Source organism: Pipistrellus kuhlii, unplaced genomic scaffold, assembly GCF_014108245.1.
Source record: "Pipistrellus kuhlii isolate mPipKuh1 unplaced genomic scaffold, mPipKuh1.p scaffold_m20_p_3, whole genome shotgun sequence".
Taxonomy (NCBI): Eukaryota; Metazoa; Chordata; class Mammalia; order Chiroptera; family Vespertilionidae; genus Pipistrellus; species Pipistrellus kuhlii.
This window is the reverse complement of record NW_023425529.1, coordinates 43,159,891-43,180,117: the sequence shown is the minus strand read 5'-3', so window position 1 is coordinate 43,180,117 and position 20,227 is coordinate 43,159,891. Positions and strand designations below refer to the sequence as shown.

The 20,227-nt window shown below is 41.4% G+C and overlaps 1 protein-coding gene and 1 pseudogene across 11 annotated transcripts in view; both read right to left on the bottom strand.

Annotated features, from left to right (window-relative positions):
• DIP2B (disco interacting protein 2 homolog B) overlaps window positions 1-20,227 on the bottom strand; it is a 226,795-nt gene that overhangs the window by 20,605 nt on the left and 185,963 nt on the right. For all 11 annotated transcript variants that reach the window (XR_004991050.2, XR_004991051.2, XR_004991052.2 and 8 more), the window contains 8 exons: window positions 19,838-19,965; window positions 17,756-17,870; window positions 14,539-14,740; window positions 9,803-9,912; window positions 9,453-9,533; window positions 5,191-5,314; window positions 3,754-3,875; window positions 1,602-1,713 (listed from right to left, as the gene is read on the bottom strand). Coding sequence is in view for 7 of the 11 variants with exons in the window: in XM_036456024.2 (XP_036311917.1) it covers window positions 1,602-1,713; window positions 3,754-3,875; window positions 5,191-5,314; window positions 9,453-9,533; window positions 9,803-9,912; window positions 14,539-14,740; window positions 17,756-17,870; window positions 19,838-19,965 (994 nt within the window). In the remaining 4 variants the exon portion in view is untranslated. The remainder of the gene's footprint in view (window positions 1-1,601; window positions 1,714-3,753; window positions 3,876-5,190; window positions 5,315-9,452; window positions 9,534-9,802; window positions 9,913-14,538; window positions 14,741-17,755; window positions 17,871-19,837; window positions 19,966-20,227) is intronic.
• On the bottom strand, window positions 2,517-2,652 carry LOC118731129 (annotated as a pseudogene).

Genomic DNA, 20,227 nt, shown 5'->3' with positions numbered 1-20,227 from the left:
GGTTGGTGCAAGGATAACATTAGGTTATACATGTTAGATGCCTGGCATACGATGAAGGCTCAACTAAAGATGTTAGCATTATGTGTGAAGTGCTTTACATTATGTCATTTTAATCTTTAAAACACCACAAAGTAGTTATTGCACCCCGCATTGTATAGACAGTTTTGCCAAAGTTACTGGGGGTGCTCAGAAAGGAACACAGTGTTGGGATTTAAATCCTGTCTGCCAGACTCCATACTCACCCTCTCCCCTATCCCACCATTCTCCAACTGGCCATGTGTCTTATCCCCTTCTTTAGTAGAAATGCCATCTAACATTCATGCAAAATTTATGATTTTCAAAGAACTTTCATAGCATATTGCATTCGATATTCTCACTAAGCATGTGAATCAGCTAAGGGCAGGCAGTATTTTAGAAAAGGGTAATCTCAGACAGATTATATAGAGAACTAGAGGCCCGGTACATGAAATTTGTGCACTCAGGGGGGAGGGTGTCCCTCAGTCTGGCCTGCGCCCTCTCACAATCCGGGAGCCCTTGGGAGATGTCCGACTGACAAATTCGGCCCACTCCCATTAGCAGACATTGTTAAGAGCTGCCACCGAGCGGGGAGAGGCTTTGGCCACTGTCACTGCGCTTGCCAGCTGTGAGCCCAGCTTCTGGCTGAGCAGTACTCCCTTGTGGGAATGCACTGACCCCAGGGGGCAGCTCCTGCATTAAGCATCTGCACCCTGGTGGTCAGTGCGCAACATCGCGACCGGTCATTCCACTGTTCTGTTTATTTGCATATTAGCCTTTTATTATATAGGACTAGAGGCCTGGTACACGAAATTTGTGTAGGGGGTGGGGGAACATGACCCTCACCCCAGCCTGCACCCTCTCCAATCCAGGACCGCTTGGGGGATGTCCCTCTCACAATTCGGGACTGCTGACTCCTAACTGCTTGCCTGCCTGCCTGCCTGATTGTCCCTAACCACCTCTACCTGCTGACCTGATTGCTCCTAACCACCTCTGCCTGCTGGCCTGATTGCCATCTAACTGTCCTCCCCTGCTGGCCTGATTGAGCCCTAACTGCTCCCCCCTGCCAGCCTGATCGACCCTAACTGCCCCTGCCTCGGCCCCTGTCTCTGTGGCTTTGTCTGGAAGGACATCCGGAAGATGTGCAGTCTAATTAGCATATTACCCTTTGATTAGTATAGATAATACTGAATCTTGAACTACAACCAGGTCTTCTGACTCCTAGTCCAATGTTGTTTCTACTATATCACATATAGATCCAGGCTGTATCAGATCTCAGTGTTTTACATGAACATGGTCATATCTAGCATAAAAACCTAACCAACATTTGATGATGCCAAGAGTAACAGCAACACACTGTCTTGAGGGGCCTTAGCATGTTGTGATCTGCTTCTCTGGGTCTGGCTGTTGCATTATCCAGACTTTTGGAGAGGCAAGCTAACTGGGTCTTAAGTTTTGCCTCTGTCTTATCAGCGGAAACGTGTTGAGATGTAAGAGCTACGTAAACATCTTTGGCATAAGAATCTAGGAACTTTCAGGGAGTAAATGCTCTTGTTCCTTCAACTCTGGAGAAATGTCCCCTTCACCTGTGTCAATGATGGTTGGCCAGGTTTTCACATCCACAGATGCAGCTGCCTCTCGGGACTTCAGTAACCTCATTAGCATCTGCGTGGTGAGAATGCAGGCGGCTTTGCTGACCTAGAAAACAAATGGACAGAAATAAGCACCCGGAGGCTTAGCCCACATGTAGCACCAGAGACTCTGGCTGCTGCTAAGAGCAACTTGCACACCACACTGGACAGGGCACACAGGTTTTTAAAAACACACACACAGGCCAGTGCTTCCCCTTACATCTGTCCTCTGGTGAAGTGTAACTCTTAACTGCCTCAGAATGATGGACTTGTTCACAACACCAGTTTTTGTTGTTTGTTTTTTATTTTATTTTTATATTTTTATATATATAAAAATTAAAAAAAATATATATATTTTAATACTGTCTTCACTATTCGTCATTTCTTTTTTCTTTTATTTTTATTTTAAAAAAAATATATAATTTATTGATTTTTCACAGAGAGGAAGAGAGATAGAGAGTTAGAAACATCAATGAGAGAGAATCATCGATCAGCTGCCTCTTGCACACCCCCTACTGGGGATGTGCCCGCAACCAAGGTACATGCCCTTGACCGGAATCGAACCCAGGACCTTCTAGTCCGCAGGCCAATGCTAATATCCACTGAGCCAAACCGGTCCTGGCCTTTTTTTTCTTTTTTAAAATATTTTTTATTGATTTTTCACAGAGAGGAAGAGAGAGGGATAGAGAGTTAGAAACATCGATGAGAGAGAATCATCGATCAGCTGCCTCTTGCACACCCCCTACTTGGAAGGTGTCTGCAACCAAGGTACATGCATGCCCTTGACCAGAATCGAACCTGGGACCTTTCAGTCCACAGACCGATGCTCTATCCACTGAGCCAAACCGGTTCCGGCTGTTGTTTGTTTTTTAAATACCCATGACCACAAATTATGCAGTCGAGTTTCCCACAGGTGGGGAAGTCGCACATCTGCAGTGCAACGGATAAGCCTTGCTCTGGGAAAACCACCTTCGTGATGGCGGTGTCTCCCCGGCCAGGTAAGTATACAAGTTTTGTTTACAGTAGTGATTCTCAGGGGCTATTCCATAGTTATAATGTCAGTATGGATCCGCAATCTTTTGGTTTCATGAAGACCAAAATAAAATAAAAACATGAATTCTGTAGTACTCAGGGAAGGAGTTGGTGTCTGTGACAGTTTGGTGAATGGTTGGTAAAATTAACTAGTTCTAGAACATATACTGAATTTGAGGGACCCTGTGCTCACAGAAACTGCTGCTCACCCACACAGAGAGCACAGAATGACTGACCTCCCCATACACGGTGTCACTGGGAAGAAGTGCCTTCCCCCTGCTCTGGCCTACCTTGCAGAATATGACAAGGGCATTTTGTTGAACTGCACTTTGTAATAAAATCATCTGTGGTGAACACAGTTTTTATGCTGCAGGCTCCAACTGCTGACAGAGCAGCAGTTCTTAAAGAAACAAATGTTACAATAAATTGGAATTTTGTAACTCTTTGCTTTCAAGTACATTAGGACATGATGCAATAAAGATTTATCTTATTTTCTTCAATTCTCATATTCTTCAGAAGCTTCTGTCACTTCCAGAGAAAGCTCTGGACATTTTTTTTAATACTATGCTGAATAGATACATACTGAATTTATAAAATTAACCAAAATAAAAGTGATCTAACATTGAGGAGAATTCAGTTTGGCAAATAAAATTACTTTGGTTATTGTACAGAAAAAACACACCACACAGAACATTTTTTTTAAAAAGAGGGGATCAGCCAATGAATGCATAAATAAGTAGAACAAACTGATGTTCCACTCTCTCTCCCTCAAATCAATCAATCAATGAAAATAAAAAAGGGGAAAAACAAATTTTATGGAGAGTTAGTTACTATGATTGCTTTGCCTCTTTAATGTTCATGATAAATGTACATAATTCTGTATCTCACCAATAACCGCTTTTCATACACTTCCACTGAATAACACTGGTCAATTTGGTCAGATTAAGAAAAAACAAGCTGTTTTTAGGAGAAAGATTTGAGGTTCTGACTCAATAGAACTGGAGAATTAGTAAGAATCCTTACTTGTCTAAATCTGGGTTTTTTGAGACGAGGGCAAGGTATTCTTGGTACTTACATCAACAATCATGCGGACTGTGGGCAATGTGGCAGTAAGGTTTTGAGCATGAGGAGGCCGGACAGTCACAGGAATGCACCCCGCATACAGGCAGCCGTAGAATGCAGCGATTAGCTCGATGCCTGCAAGACAAGTCAGTTGCTTAGCTGCCTGGCATCTGAGTCAGTTGCTTAGCTGCCTGGCTAGTGAACCTAAAAGGCACATCTTCCCAAACTAGTTTATTAAAGCACGTGTCAAATGGGTTATTCAGACCGTAACTTAACAGAGACACTAGCAGAAGAAAATCTTAAAACTGAGAAGGAATAAAAGGGAAAGGAGAAAGCACATAAAACAACAAGAGAGAAAGAGAGAGAGAGGGGGGGGGGGGCAAGAACCAATAAGAAGAAAGGAAGTCAGAAGTAAAGATAACTCTTGAAAGATACCCCAAAAGAAGGTGCTTTGGTTTCATTACTTGATGTCACTTAGGAGAATTAACTGCAGAAATTAGGGATGTTGAACTTGGTAAAGAAAAGAATAGGAAAAGGAAGATGAGGATCACATTGATTTTCTCTAAATCTGTAGAAGGCCAATTTAATTCCTCACACATGGCTCCATCAGCAGGTACAAGTTTCAGGGAGGTAATATGAAGAGGACTCTGCAGTATCAGGACTTAGCGGGTGGCCTCCTCAGAAAGTGCTCTGCTCCATCACCATGTCACCATAAACTGGTGATGGAGCACAGTAAGCCTGGAAAACCATAGGAAGGATTCCTTTACCAGCTGACCTTCTAAGAAATCTTATTACAATGTAAATAAAATAGCATAGTAATCACAGAGCAAAATGAAATAAGGGATATAAAAGACCAAAGAAGGCTGGATATAAAAGTGCGTTAGGTGGAAGAAGAATAAAGAAAGAGACAACTCAAATATTTCACTTAAAATTTTGAATAGTTATATGAAACTGTCATCAAATAATTCAGAGTCCCTCTTACTGTGAGGAGAAGGTTGTTGAATTAAATTAGAGCATGGGAGATGAAAACAGCAATAAAAGGACTACTACACGTCAATTATGATACAAACAACCTAAAGTCAAAAGAATTCATGGACAACTTTCTTTTGGAAACTGGGTCAAATGGTCCCATTTCTCAACATTATTACAAACAAAGCATCTCAAAAGTCAAGAAGTCTTCATTCATTCATTCACTCATTCATTATTTACCACAGTGCCAGGCACTGTGCTAGAGAATGAAAATACAAGAGTAAACACAAAAGACGCAGTCCCAGAAGAGCCGTCATGCTGCATAACTCCACTAACTCTCATCTTAGCCCGTGTGCAAGGCACTTCGGAAGTCAGGAGGTGCACAGCCTCCATGGTCATACGTGGTGGCCCCCAGTTCTTGTCCTCCTAGTTTGTAGTCTAGTAATGGATCTTAGGTGCAGTCTACCAACTCAATACTCACCAGGTGGATAGAGCAACACCACATTGTCGCCTGCATTTAGATGCCCCTTATCACCAAGAACTGATGCAATCCTCTCTGCTCGCTTGTGAAGCTGGAGGCAGCTGGCTGTGCACACAGTCGTGCCCTTTAAACAGGAGGAAATATGGATCATTAAGAAAATAAAACAGCAACAAGTATAGCCAATTTGACATTATACCTAAAAGACTTGTGCCATGGTAGATTATTTTTAGCTATTTATCGATTCCAGTGAAAATCCCTCTGGTGCCAAAGGACATTCTTTTTCAATGTCCAAAGGTACTTAGGGAATATCTACATTAACTTAAATCAAACTTATGTACTTACAGTCCTTCTTGCTTAAAATAACTTTAGAAATACACAAGGATTGTTTTCTTTTTTAATATATTTTTAATTGATTTTTCACAGAGAGGAAGGGAGAGGGATAGAGAGCTAGAAACATCGATGAGAGAGAATCATCGACTAGCTGCCTCCTGCACCCCCCCCACCGGGGATGTGCCCACAACCAATGTACATGCCCTTGACCGGAATCAAACCTGGGACCCTTCAGTCCACAGACGACGCTCTATCCACTGAGCCAAACCGGTTTCGGCCACAGGGATTGTTTTCATTTAAATGAGGAAATAAGAGTAAAGGGAAAATAAAGGGACTGCTAAGTATAATAGGATGAGGGCAGGACAATAAATGCTGACCATGTGGTCATGTGCATTTGCTGAGCCTTAAGCACATATTTGACTGAGTTTCTAACAGCAAAGATGTAAATAAAACAGTAACATTCAGTGTTACTAGCTAATAAAGATTAGCAGATTTGAAGATGGCTAACTATTACTGATCCTGCGTATAATTTCTCCCGTGGGTCTTCATAAATATCCTTATTATCAACTAGAGGCCTGGTGCACAAAATTTGTGTAGGAATGTGTGTGTGGACAACGATGGGGGTTGTCCCTCAGTCCGGCCTGCACACACTCATAATCTGGGACCCCTCAGGTAGGGTCCTTAGGCCTAGCCAGCGATCAGGGCCTATCGGGGCTTTCCTTCCCCCAGCTGCCCTGCCCCTGCTGCTGCCACTGCTTGCCATCTGCATGGCAACTGCCACTCCCTCACCCAACACCGGTCGCCTCCCTCTGTGGGCAATAGGTGTGGGGTGCAATTGCTTGGCTGGCCTGGGCCTCCCTCTGCGGGGCAATCATGGGACGATGGCGGGGCCCCCTGACCCGCCTTGGCTGGCCTGGTGCCAGTGCTTGTCACAGCGTGGTCATCCAGAAGGTCATTCTGCTGTTTAGTTATTCAGTCAATTTGCATATTATTTTTATTATTATAGATTCAAGTTTTACTAGGCTGGGCTTTTTAAACCTCCTTTCCCATGTAAAAACTTCCCACAAATAAGAAAGTGCATAAAATATGAAGCAGTCCAGCTGCCGTGGCTCAGTAGTTGAGTATCGACTTATGAACCAGGAGGTCACGGTTTGACTCCCAGTCAGAGCACATGTCAGGGCTTGACCCCTCAGTATGGGGCATGCAGGAGGCATCCAATCAATAATTCATTTTCATCAATGATGTTTCTCTTTTCTCTCTCTCTCTCTCTCTCTCTCTCTCTCTCTCTCTCTCTCTCTCTCTCTCTTTCTCTCTCTCTCTCTCTTCTACTCTGAAATCCATAAAAATATATATTAAAAAATAAAATAAAATGTGAAGCAAGCAGCTGTGTAAAAACTAGTGTGACATGAAAAAGACCACTGCCACCAACTCAAATGCACCGCCATGAGCACCCTAAGCCAGCCTTCTCTTCCCTCCATAGGAAACTACATCTTGCCTTTAAAAAAAAAAAAATTAAATCTTTAAAAAAAATATATATATTTTATTGATTTTTTACAGAGAGGAAGGGAGACAGAGAGGCAGAAACATCGATGAGAGAGAAACATCGACCAGCTACCTCTTGCACACCCCCTACCGGGGATGTGCCCGCAACCAATGTACATGCCCTTGACCAGAATCGAACCTGGGACCTTTCAGTCTGCAAACTGACGCTCTACCACTGAGCCAATCCAGCTTCTGCAAATTAATTAAATCTTTATTGTTGAAAGTATTACACATCCCACTCCCCCACATTGACCTTTCTAGCTGCCCCACCCCCTTTTTTACCACTCATGAAATTTTGATTTTTATATTGTACTGTATATACTTTTGTGCTTTGCTTCTTTCTCTCAACATTATCTTAAGAGTCATCTATGCTATAGTGCCTAGGTATAGTCTATTCATTTTTGTTGGTGTATATTTAATTGTGTGAACACACAATTTATTCATCCATTCTACTATTGACAAACACTCATCCTTCTACAATATCCTAGAGCATAAACATTTACGTCTGGCCAGGTACAGACCTAGAAATGGAAATGCTGGGTCACTGGGTATGCCCATCTTCAACTTTAATGGATAATGCCAAGTTGCTCTTTTTGTCATGCCAGTACCACATGGTCTTAGTTACTGCAACTGTATATCTCAAAAAAATCTTATGATGAAAATAAGTTTTACTGAGTAGTTTCTTTTAAAAATACTTTAAAAAAATTTTAGTAATATAAAATAGGGACATTTTCCATATAGAAAATTTGGAAAATATAAATACAAGATGTAACCACTATTAACATTTCAGTATGTATTTTCCTGGTCTTTTTCTTTTTTTAAAGAGTCTACTTTTTCAACTACCAATTGTAGGATATATACCGTATTTTTCGGACCATAAGATGCACTTTTTTCCCCCCAGAAGTGGGGGGAAAAAGTCCCTGCGTCTTATGGTCCAAATATAGCCTACACATATACTTTAAAAAAAAAGTTTTTTTACTTGCCCGGCTCTGTGTGGTCTCTGTGTGCTTGCCCGGCTCTAAAATGGTTCTAAATGCTGCTGTTTACTTTACAGGGTTGATTACATGTGTTTATGACTGTGATGTTGGGTTTTAATGCACATAAAATATTTTAGGACACTATTTGTTTCAGAATCTTTTTTTCTTCATTTCCCTTCTCTAAAAACTGGTGAGTCTTATGGTCCGGAGCGTCTTATGGTCCGAAGAATACGGTAAATATCAACCAAATATTTCTGGTGCAAATTTAGCATTTGAGTTAAAAAGTACTCTAAGTTTAAAAATACACATAGATTTAGAAGATGTCACATATACATGTTAAATTTATAATTAATAATTTTAATATTGACTACATGTTGAGTTGATAATATCTGGGAGATATTTGGTTAAATAAACATTAATTTTACCTGTTTAAAAACACACACATATCTTCAGATGAGTATTAATAAATACACGCATAGATAAATAATTGTTTTAAAAAGGCATCATATCACACTATCTTCCAGAGGCTAAGTGAAGAATGTGGGCTCTGTCCAGCTGGTGTGGCTCAGTGGACTAAGCATTATCCTATGCACAAAGAGGGTTTCTGGCTTGATCCCCAGTAAGGAGCATGCAGGAGACAATCTCTTACTGATGTTTCTATTTCTCTTTCGCTCTCCCTTTCTCTCTGAATATAATATTCTGGTGAACCATCATTAGAAAGCAATAGTTAAATACATTAAAATAATTTTCAATTTGCTTTTTATTTGTCAGCAATAAATTACTTAAGTATGTAGTACCAAAAATAACTGTTTTTAAAATGTTGATCTAGAGACCAGTTTGGCTCAGTGGATAGAGCGTCAGACTGCGGACTGAAAGGTCCCAGGTTCGATTCTGGTCAAGGGCATGTACCTTGGTTGCGGGCACAACCCCAGTTGGGGATGTGCAAGAGGCAGCTGATCGATGATTCTCTCTCATTGATGTTTCTAACTCTCAATCCCTCTCTTTTCCTCTCTGTAAAAAATCAATAAAATATATTTTAAAAAAATGTTGATCTATTGTCACTTTTTTCCTGGCAGAAATAAAAGTCAAACTGGGTAAAACATTACGTGTCATAATACATTCCATGTATCTGTAGATATATGTAATTGCACTGTTGGCCCCACCATTCCTCACAGAACTGAAAAAAGATGCCTTGATTATATCACAAGAAAAGACAGTATTAAATGACACTGCAGGGGGAGTCTCATTTTAACCTTGAATGATTGCACAATTTATCCTCATATGTCAAAACAAGGAGAAAGCAGTAACTCTTTCCTCAGAGTTGGCAACAGACATTTTCTCATGAAAGAGATCAAAAGTGCCTAAGATCCTCCCACAATCACCTGATTTGAAAAACAAATGAAGTTTTCATACCTTTGCATTTAACAGCATGAAGAGTACATGGTCAGGGGTTGCCTGGGCTCGCCACTGTAATATCTCTGCCAGAAATTGGTGCTAAAGTCACAAAGCAGAAAAAAGAATCAGGTTCAGCAACTTTATTTATTTATATTTTTAAGAATTTCTTTATTGATTAAGGTATCACATATTTGTCCTCATCCCTCTACTCCCATCCCCACCCCTGTTGTCCTTGACCACTGGTTAGGCTCATATGTATGCAGGTTCAGCAACTTTAAACAAGTTGGAGAGCACACCTTCCATCTGCCACCTGAAGTTTAACTTTTGTCCTTGACTTGTTTGTAAAATCAGCACTTCTGGAAACTTACCTTCCTCACTAAATCATTCTCTTCAATTTGCCCGAGATCCCTTCCTGCAGCTTGTGCTATGCGTTTTCCAGCAACCAGATTCCCAACCATCACAGAAGCAGGGCCTACACCTATAAGAAAAGGCAAAATTCAACCATGGAGATGGTAATTCAAGTTACATACCCCAATGTATTTTTAGACTGACCAAAACTGGGTCCAATAATTGAGCATTCTCCTAGGCACTGGGAACACAGGAGCAAACAAGACAAGAGCTTGAATTCTAGTGGGGAAAGCACACACACAAGTAAATACAAAACAAAATAGGACCACAGGAATTGGGGAGTTGGGGGGATGGAGGAGAACAGGTGGGTATTGAAGTATGGTGGCAACCATACTTAGGTAAAAAACTGTTGTTTGAATTTTAACCCTGCTATTCTGGCTTTAGCACTCGCTTACTTGCTTAAACAACAGGGTAGTTGCCTCAGCTTCCAGAATGAGACCTGGAAGCTAAGGCAATCTTCCTGGGCCTGTGGACCAGAACTATAGGAGACTGATTCCCACTGACTCAGTTGCTCCAGGAGTTGAAACTGCAGATAAACTTTAGAGATTAACCTCTCAGCTCTGCTTCTGTACTATCTGCTATCGCAAGACAGGGCCACATTCCAATGTCCAGCAGGATGTGGCTGGGAATGACCCTGCAGCCTGTTCCCAGCATTTAGAATTTAGAATTCAGAACAAAGGAAAATTCTTATGGTTTAGACCTTTAAAAGGACTGCCTACACCTGCAGCGGTGCGGGTCATGAGTGTGGCCACCTGTGTGTGGTGCTCTTGCGGCCGTCCTGGCCAGTTCAATAAATCCTTGCCTCCTTTTTTTTTTTTTTAATCAATCATCAGTCTCCAGTGGTCTTATTTTGAATCCACGGTTCGACCCCGCAACAGATATAGGGAAGTTTTTACTTGGAGGTGACGGTTGCAAATGCTCCAATCACAACACAACCCTAAAAGTGAGTTTATCAATAATGAATATCTGGTCTGGAAAGAAATCTGCTTTTACAAGAACTGTGAGTTAGTTCATCAGGAATATCAGAAGTGCTTTATTGAAAGTGAACGACAACTAGATTATAGGACATTCTGTAAGACAGCTGCCTGGACTCCTCAAAAACATCCACATCTTAAAGACAAAATATGGCTGGGAACTTGCAAATTAAAGGTCACTCAAATGCAATTAGTGACCTTCATAGAATACTGGATCTTAAAGAAATCAGCTATTACAAACAAGTGGAGAAATCTGAATATGGACTGTGTACTATTAGATGAAAGCATTATATTAAGGTTAAATTTCTTAACAGGATAATGATTGATTAGAAAAATTTTGGGAGAATGTTTTTGTTCTTTGGAAACATATTGCTGAAATATTTAGGGGTGAAGGGCCATGATTTCTGTGATCTACTTTCAAAGAATTCACTAAAAAATGGTAACAATTGGTTAATCTAGAAAATGGTAATCAGGTGACCATTATACTATTCTTTCAACTTTTCCATAAGTTTGACACTTCAAAATAAAAAGGGAGCCTGGCAGGTGTGGCTTAATGGTTAAGTGTCAACCCATGAACCAAGAGGTCACCAGTCAGGGCACATGCCCGGGTTGCAAGTTTTTTTGTTTTAATCTTTATTGTTCAGATTATTACAGTTGTTCCTCTTCCTTGACTGGAATCAAACCTGGTTTTTATAGCCCAAAGGCTGATGCTCTATTCACAGAGCCAAACTGGTTTCAGCATTGCCCTTGGCATTTTAATTAGGATGTGTCTTGGTGTGGTCCTCTTTGGATTTCTTTTGTTTGGAGTTCTGTGCGCTTCCTGGACTTGTAAGTCTGTCTTTCACCAGCTGGGGAAGTTTTCTGTCATTATTTCTTCAAATAGGTTTTCAGTATCTTGCTCTCTCTCTCCTTCTGGCACCTCCATAAGCTTGAAGTTGTCCCAGAGGCTTCTTACACTATCTTCATATTTTTGGATTCTTTTTTCTTTTCCAATTGAGTGTGTTGTGTGTTTTTTTTGTTTGTTTGTTTTTGCTTCTTTGTATTTCAAACCTTTGACTTGATTCTTGAAATCCTCTAGTCTGATGTTGGATCTCTGTATATTATTTTTAATTTCAGTTAGTACATGCTTAATTTCTAGTTGGTCCTTTTTCATATCGAGGGCCTCACTAAATTTATCGGCCTTTTCTAAAAAATTATTGAAAAATCTTGTAACTGTGGTTTTGAACTCTATATTCAATAGTTTGCTTTCCTCCATTTCTTCCATTTGTGACCTGTTTCTTTGTCTCTGTATTTTGGCTGCTTCCCTAAGTTGATAGAGTGGCTTTGTGTGCTAGGTGTTCTATAGGGTACAGTGGCTCAGTCTCCCCAGTTACCTGAGGTGGACACTCTTGGTGCACCCCTTTGTGGGCTGTGTGCACAGTCTTGTTGTAGTTAAGCCTTGATTGTTGTTGGTTAACTGGGAGGAATTGACCACCAGGTCAATTGGCTGTGAGGATCAGTTGTGATTATGATGAGAGAACTTCTGTGCTGGAGACACCCTTATGGGGCAAGACTTGCTTCAGTGAGGCTTTGATGCTGAGTCTGCCCCCTGAGTGTGTCCCTTATGGGTCTGAGGAGTTGTAATCTGTCTGGTCCCACTCTGACCACTGGGTACACTGGCTCTTGGATCTCCAAGGAGGTGCTAATTTAGCCTCTGCCTGAGGCCACCCAGCAGGAGCTATGGAGAGATCTGCAGATTCCTCTTCTTTGTTTGGGGTTTGGAGGTGCTCAGCTGAGGCCCAGCTGTGAAGCAATGCAAGCTGCTGTGGGGCTTTGGGCCTTCTTTTGGATGTTCTGGGTCTTTCTGACTCAGCTGCAGTTTGATGGGTAAGTTTATATTTCAAAGGACCAGGACATTCATATGCAAAAGCCTCTGCACACATCTTAGATGGGGCGGGGTCTCAGAGTGGAGCAAACAGCAATGGCTTCCCATCAACCCTGCCATAAGAGGCCCTCAGGTCTCAGCGTCCTGTGGTATTCGCTGTGAGCACCTGTGAGAGAAAGCTGCCCTCGAGTTCCACCCGCTGCCAGACAGTCCAGTTTCTCCCCTTATGAGTTTGGGTCCCTAGTCTTGCCCAGAACTGGAGTTTAGGCGAGGTTGCAGAGAAAAAGGAACCCTTGTGCACTGCTGGTGGGAATGCAGACTGGTGCAGCCACTGTGGAGAACAGTATGGAGCTTCCTCAAAAAACTGAAAATGGAATTCCCATTTGACCCAGTAATCCCACTCCTAGGAATATATCCTAAGAAACCAGAAACACCAATCAGAAAGGACAGATGCACTCCTATGTTCATAGCAGCATAATTTACAATAGCTAGGATTTGGAAACAGCCTAGGTGCCCGTCAGCAGATGATTGGATAAAAAACTATGGTACATCTACACAATGGAATACTATGCTGCCATAAAAAAGAAGGAATTCTTATCATTTGCAGCAACCTGGATGGAATTGGAGAACATTATGCTGAGTGAAATAAGCCAGTCAATGAAAGAAAAACACAACATGATCTCACTCATTTATGGAAAATGAAGAACATTATAAACTGATGAACAAAAAGATAGATACAGCCGGGACCGGTTTGGCTCAATGGATAGAGCGTTGGCTTGGGGACTGAAGGGTCCCAGGTTCGATTCCGGTCAAGGGCATGTACCTTGGTTGCGGGCATATCCCCAGTAGGGGGTGTGCAAGAGGCAGCTGATCGATGACACTCTCTCATCGATGTTTCTAACTCTATCTCTCTCCCTTCCTCTCTGTATAAAATCAATAAAAAATATATTAAAAAAAAGATAGATACAGAGATACTAAAGCAACAAACAGACTGTCAAATTACAGTGGGGAAGGTAGGGAGATATGGGGGAGATAAGAGATCAACCAAAGGACTTGTATGCATGCATATAAGCATAACCATGAACGAAAAATTCTGGGGAGGGAGGGCATGTATGGGAGTGTGTGTGTGTAGGGGAGCAATGGTAAGATATGTACACATATAATACCTTAATAAAAAAATGAAAAAAATAAAAATAAACGTTACCAGAAAAAAAAGAAAGAAAAAAAAAAATAGAAAAAGAAAAAGAACGGCAGTGTAATTTAGCAATTCAGAGCATGGATTTTAGAGTCATTTAGTGTGACTCTCACCTCTACCACTAACTATCTGACTTTGGGCACAATTCTCTCTTTTTAAAAAAATATTTTATTAATTTTTTACAGAGAAAAAGGGAGAGGGAGAGAGAGTGAAAAACACTGATGAGAGAGAAACATCAATCAGCTGCCTCCTGCATGCCCCCTACTGGGGATGTGCCCACAACCAAGGTACATGCCCTTGACCAGAATTCGAACCTGGGACCTTTCAGTCCAAAGGCCGATGCTCTATCCACCGAGCCAAACCAGTTTTGGCTGTAGGACTTTATTCTGCTTCCCAAATGGGATTCTGAGCATCTTTGACTCCGTACCTCATATCCCGGGGAAAGGAGGAACACTACTTAGAATTACTTAGGAGAGGGAGTCGACAGAGAACAGGAGAAGCCCGTTCTGTAGGGTCTCAGGCCTCCCTGCTTTCAGTCTGATGATAATTATTATCATTATTAACTTTTGTAAAGTCAAATTTTAGAGAAAGAATCATGTGGGGAAAAACTCAGTTTCTTGAATTTACAATCTTAACATTACATCTTTAAAGCCAGTGCATTACCTGGTTGCTTTTGCCGGGGTTTTGGCAAATTGGTCACGCATGTATGTGGGCACATGAGGATATTGCACGGATGTAGAGATCCTTCCAGGAAGAGCTGTTTTGTTTGAGAGAGATGAATTCCTCCTAGTGGAGTTTTTGGCAATGTATTGGCAGGCACCAGAGCAAGACAATAAACCCCCACTTGATGAATGCTATCGATTGCCTAGAAAAAGAGAAATATTCCGTGAGATTAATTTTACTACATTTAACATCTTCCTAACACAATTCATTATTCTATTCTAGAGTTTTCTTTCTTTATACATTCTATTCTAGCTCTGGAATCTGGTAGGTTATTAAGATCCCATATGTCTGAAGTTATCTAATCCATACAGTGATGGCAGAAGTCAAAAGAAGGGTAAGACACTATCTAAATTGGTGAACACTGACTTGGAAGCCTCAATATGTTGACTTATAATGTGAAACACCTACTAATGTGTTTTAAACAACTTAAAGGGGCAAAAGAATAAATTTAAAAATCAATACTCCTCTAACTTTCCTCCTTATCAATAGCAGAAAGTGGAAGGTGGAAAGTCTGGCAGAGTTCCTAAGTCTCTGGTATCTCAGAGTTAGAGTGTGAACAAATGTATTATTGCATGTAGCCTTGATTTCATACTGAATACACCATTTGGTAAGGTCTCTACTGACCACCTTCCTTAGGTATTTACTTTATTACACACTAGAGGCCTGGTGCATGAAAATTCAAGCACTGGAGGGGGGGTTCCTCAGCCTGGCCTGCCCCCCTCACAGTCCAGGAGCCCTCAGGGGTGGGAGGCCACCTGGTAATCAGGGGAAGGCGACACCTCCATCACACTCTGCTGATGTCACTGTCGGCAGCGCAAGCCTCAGCCAGCCCTGGTTAACTGAGCCTCGGGCAACCCAGGGCAGCTGACATCCAAGGCTTGCCTGGGCCTCGAGCCAGCCCTGGGTAGCTGGGAGGCTGAGGGGACCTGGGGACTCTGGAGGCAGGCACACAGAGCTGAGGGGATTGGGCACTGCCATCTTTGAGGTGTGGCAGTCAATTATCATATTCCCTCTTTATTGGCTGTGGGCTACCATCTTTGCAATGGTGTGAGGGTCAATTAGCATATTCCCTCTTTATTAGGTAGGACAGACTTGGAATTCACCATCACTGGCTCTACCTACCCAAACATATGGTATCCTTACTATTCTTCTACAAATCCAAGTGCTCCAAGAGAAGCTACCGAGACTGCAAAAATAATGCCCTTTTATTTCATGTGCAAATCAGACACCAAGTGACTTTTATAAGAATTTGAATTAGCATAGCATTTAAAAACTATAGTTGCTTTCCAAAAAAGTAACAAATATCTTGGGGAATTTCAGTTTCCTGTGACAGGAAAAAACATAATTCACTACAAGATTCAACCATTATGCCCCAAAGTTCATTGAGAATTAAATAAGCAGTTTATTTGTTTGAAAATATGAACAGTATAAAAATACTCTCTTTGCAAGTCTGGATTTTAGCCACCTTTCAGAGATCAGCCCAGGCCCACCTCGTCACAGTCTCTTCTGTCTCGTTTATCTTCAGCAGATTCTCTTTCTTTTCTCTGATTTCCCACTACAAATAGCTTATGCTATGCCAGTCACGGACCCCGCGGATAGGAAAAAATCTTAAAAGTCATCTAGCCTTATCATTCATCCCATGATTGCATCATTTCTACAACGTTACCACTAAACTGGCAATTAATAATTCCAAATAGCCCAAGCAGAATACCCGTATTTTCCGGCGTATAAGACGACCCTCTAATTTTACAGTTAAAACACAGGTGTAGACCTATATTCGCTGTATAAGACTACTCCCCACTTCAAAGAAAAGACTTACTTTGCCGTCAAGATCTGCAGGTAATTTTTGTGCAATTTTGGTCTTTTGCCCCCGATTTTCGGTTGACTTTTTTTCGTTTCAAAGGTCGTCTTATACGCCGGAAAATATGGTAGTTATGGATATTGGGAACACTCCCAATGGACACTTAGCATATTAGGCTTTTATTATCCTCTATAAAAATATAGGATAATTGTGTCCAGGCGGCTGTTCAACCAATCAAAGTATAATACGTTAATGATATGCTAAGACTGCTCAACTGCTTACTATGATGTGCACTGACCAGCAGGGGGCAGACGCTCTGACTGGTAGGGGAGCTTGCTGCTGGGGTCTGGCTGATCAGGACTGAGTAAAATGGGCTGGACATGCCCTGGAGCCCTCCTGCAGCCCCTCCCCGGCTGGCTGACCGGTTGTGCACCGGTGGGGTCCCTCAGCCTGTCCTGTGACCTCTTGCAATCTGGGACCCTTGGGGGATGCCGGAGAGCCGGTTACGGCCCGATCCCACAGGCCAGGCTGAGGGACCCCACTGGTGCACGAATTCGTGCACTGGGCTTCTAGTATGGTGATAAGTAGAAAAATAAAATCAAGTGAGGGGACAGAGAGTAAAAGGGGATGTTATTTAGTCATCATTTACTGAATGCAGGTACTAAATGCTTCAATTAATTCCTAATTACTATCAATTAATCCTCCTGATAGCTCTGTAACAAAAATAACTTTATTCCCACTGTATAGATTAGGAAATAGGCTCCCTGAGGTTAAGTAACTTGCATAAAGGCATGTGTGTGGTGGGGAGTGAAGCTGTGATTCAAATAAAGACAAGAAGCTCCTTTCATCACTCTAGCCTGCCTCCTCTGGAAACATATCCCTTATACTGAACCCACACCTTTCCTTTCCCTAGTGGCTTATGTCACCCAGCTCTCTAACTTCACAATAAAGCCCCTGCAAAGTAAGAACAACACCTATATTTTCTTGGACCCCTTGCACTCTATGCACCACTTTTAACATGTAATAAGACTGTAGCTGTTGACAAGTGGATTGATGACTGTCGAAGATGTGTTCCACAGATGGACAGTTAAAATTTTTATGGGTTGTAAACACTCTGGAACAAAAAAAGTGAAAGAATTTGCTGAGGCAAGTTAGTTCAATTCTTTTTGGCAACCTGAGCAGAAAAATACTATATGGTCTACAAAAAGAAAAGGTATTAACTATATAGTTTTGTTAATAGCACTTAAAATAGTATATATAAGTAGTGACTGGCAAGAAAAAAATTAGGTAATATAACTAGTCCACCAAAGGAAATGTTAAGCACTGGGTACCGCCGCCTTTGACAACAAAGCTCACCTGCAACACGCGGCTCATCCACTGGAAACTGTCTTCCTCGGAAGCATCGGGTCTTTGTTCCGCAACCACGACAATGCGCTCATCATAAAACACAGACACAGAAAACACAGCAATTCTAAGAGAGACAGATCACACACATCAGGACTCCCTTCACAACCAATTTGGTTTACGTTGCTCAGTTGGAATACAGAGAAGGGACATCCCCACCACACTAGCCAAGAATGAGTAGTTTAGAAAAGAACATGTACAATCATTACTATCAAAACGAGGACTCAAAAACATGTATTAAGCACCACTGTCGTGAATGTTGGGACACAGTGATAAATAAGATAAAGGCCCTATCTTCATGGAGTGTGCATATCAGAGACAGAACAAACAAATATAAAATAATGTCATGTAATACACACTAGGAGAAAACTAAGGCAGGGTGAAGGGGGGGGGGGTAGTGGTGTACTAGGAAGGCAGGTGGGTGGGGAGTGCTTTCCTGAGGTGCGGACACTGGAGCAGAGACCTGAATGAAGTGAGGATGCGAGCCAGGCGGAGATCTGGAGGAAGAGGTTTCCTGGCAGAAGGAACGGAAAGCGAAAAGGTTCTGAGGTAGGAACGAGCTTGGCAGGTTTGAAGAACAGCAAGAAGGCCAGTGTGCCTGAAGCAGAGTGGTGAAGCAGAGAGCGGTGGGGAGAGGTCAGAGCCGGGCCAGGGCAGTCACAGAGGACCTGGTAGGCCAGGGGGAGGGGTGTTCTAAGAGAGGTCTCCGCTCAAACGTCCCCTTACTAGCAAGGCATTCCCAGACGACCTTAGAGAAACTGGCATGCATAGTCCCCCCTATGTTTTTTCTGCATCATCTCATACGTTATCTATCTACATATTTCCCTATGTAGTTTCCATCTGTTTCCCCCAATGAGAATGTGGCTTCACAAGGCCTGTTTTGTTCAATAATCACACTGTGATCATCAAGAACAGTGGCATACAGTGGGCACCCAATAAATAGTTGTAGAATGAATGCATGAAATAATTCAAAGTCATTGGAGAACCAAATATACCCACACACTTGACTGTCTCCCTTCCTTCCTTTCATCCTCACATATTTATTGAACACCCACTGTGTGCCAGGTGCTCTGCTGAGTGCTATGGGTATAGCTGTGACTAAAGTCAGATCTAGTGTCCCATGGAGTTTACATCTCATAGGAAGCTACACAATGAAAACTACACATTTCAAGAATTGGTTCTCTATTGGTTTAATTCATTTTCCTTCTTCAAATACTAAAGGGATTCCAAGATTGTTTCAAAACATATATCCATGATTGTAAACTACCAAACAGGACATCCATTATTCAAATATGTATCAAAAATCTTTTCTTCAATTAATAAGCAAAGAAAAAAAAGATATCTGCCGAAGTCGGTTTGGCTCAGTGGTAGAGCATCAGTATGCGGACTGAAAGGTCCCAGGTTCGATTCCTGTCAAGGGCATGTACATTAGTTGCGGGCACATCCCTGGTAGGGGGTGTGCAAGAGGCAGCTGGTCGACGTTTCTCTCTCATTGGCGTTTCTAGCTCTCTATCTCTCTGCCTTCCTACTCTCCATGAAATATCAATAAAATATATTTTAAAAAAAAGAAAAAAAAAAGAAAAAAAGATATCTAATTGACTTCACCCATGGAATTTGAAATCAGTACTTATGTGCTATGCAAATCTCTGTGTTAAAGTGATATAATAAATTAGAATGAGCAAGAGAAACAATTCTTAGATTTAAAACTCCTACGAAGTAGCATCTTTCTCAATTAGACTGAATAGGAAGGACTATTTCTGTATTGAAGGAATATAGGAAGTTCAACATTTTAGAATCTCCTCAGTATCAACAGTGATAATTAAAAACTGAAACTCAAGGATATCATTAAGTCTTATTTCTCTCAATTACAGCCAAAAAAACACATTTTAAGACAAATATTCAAAGTTTGGTTTCTGCTAGGTTTAACCCAAAATAACCCAATCATTTGAAAGAGAATCTACAGAATACAATCAAATCACCTGATATATTTAGATTCTACAGAAAATGTTAACATTTGAACTCTGCACTACTCACCTTCCTCTATAAACAGTCTTTATTGATTCCACAGCCAATCCTGTAGCAACAATGTCATCAGCATTATGTCTGCGACCACTAACCATGAGTAATCCGTCCATTTTTCCAACCACAAACACCAAGCTGCCCTGAAAGATAAAGATTTTCCTTGATTTCCGTAATTTAAATAGTAAAACAAACATTTTACTTCTGCCTTGAAATAAATCTCATAAAAATATAAGGAACAATATTAAACTTTATGGATTCTGAGAAAATATTTCACATCACAGCATCTTGAAAATCAGTGGGGGAAAACCTGTGGTATCTTACAATTAAAGGAGTCTTATAGTGTATAAGAAGGGAATCTATTCATATTTATTCTTAGGGAGGAATTTTATAAGAAAGCAACTA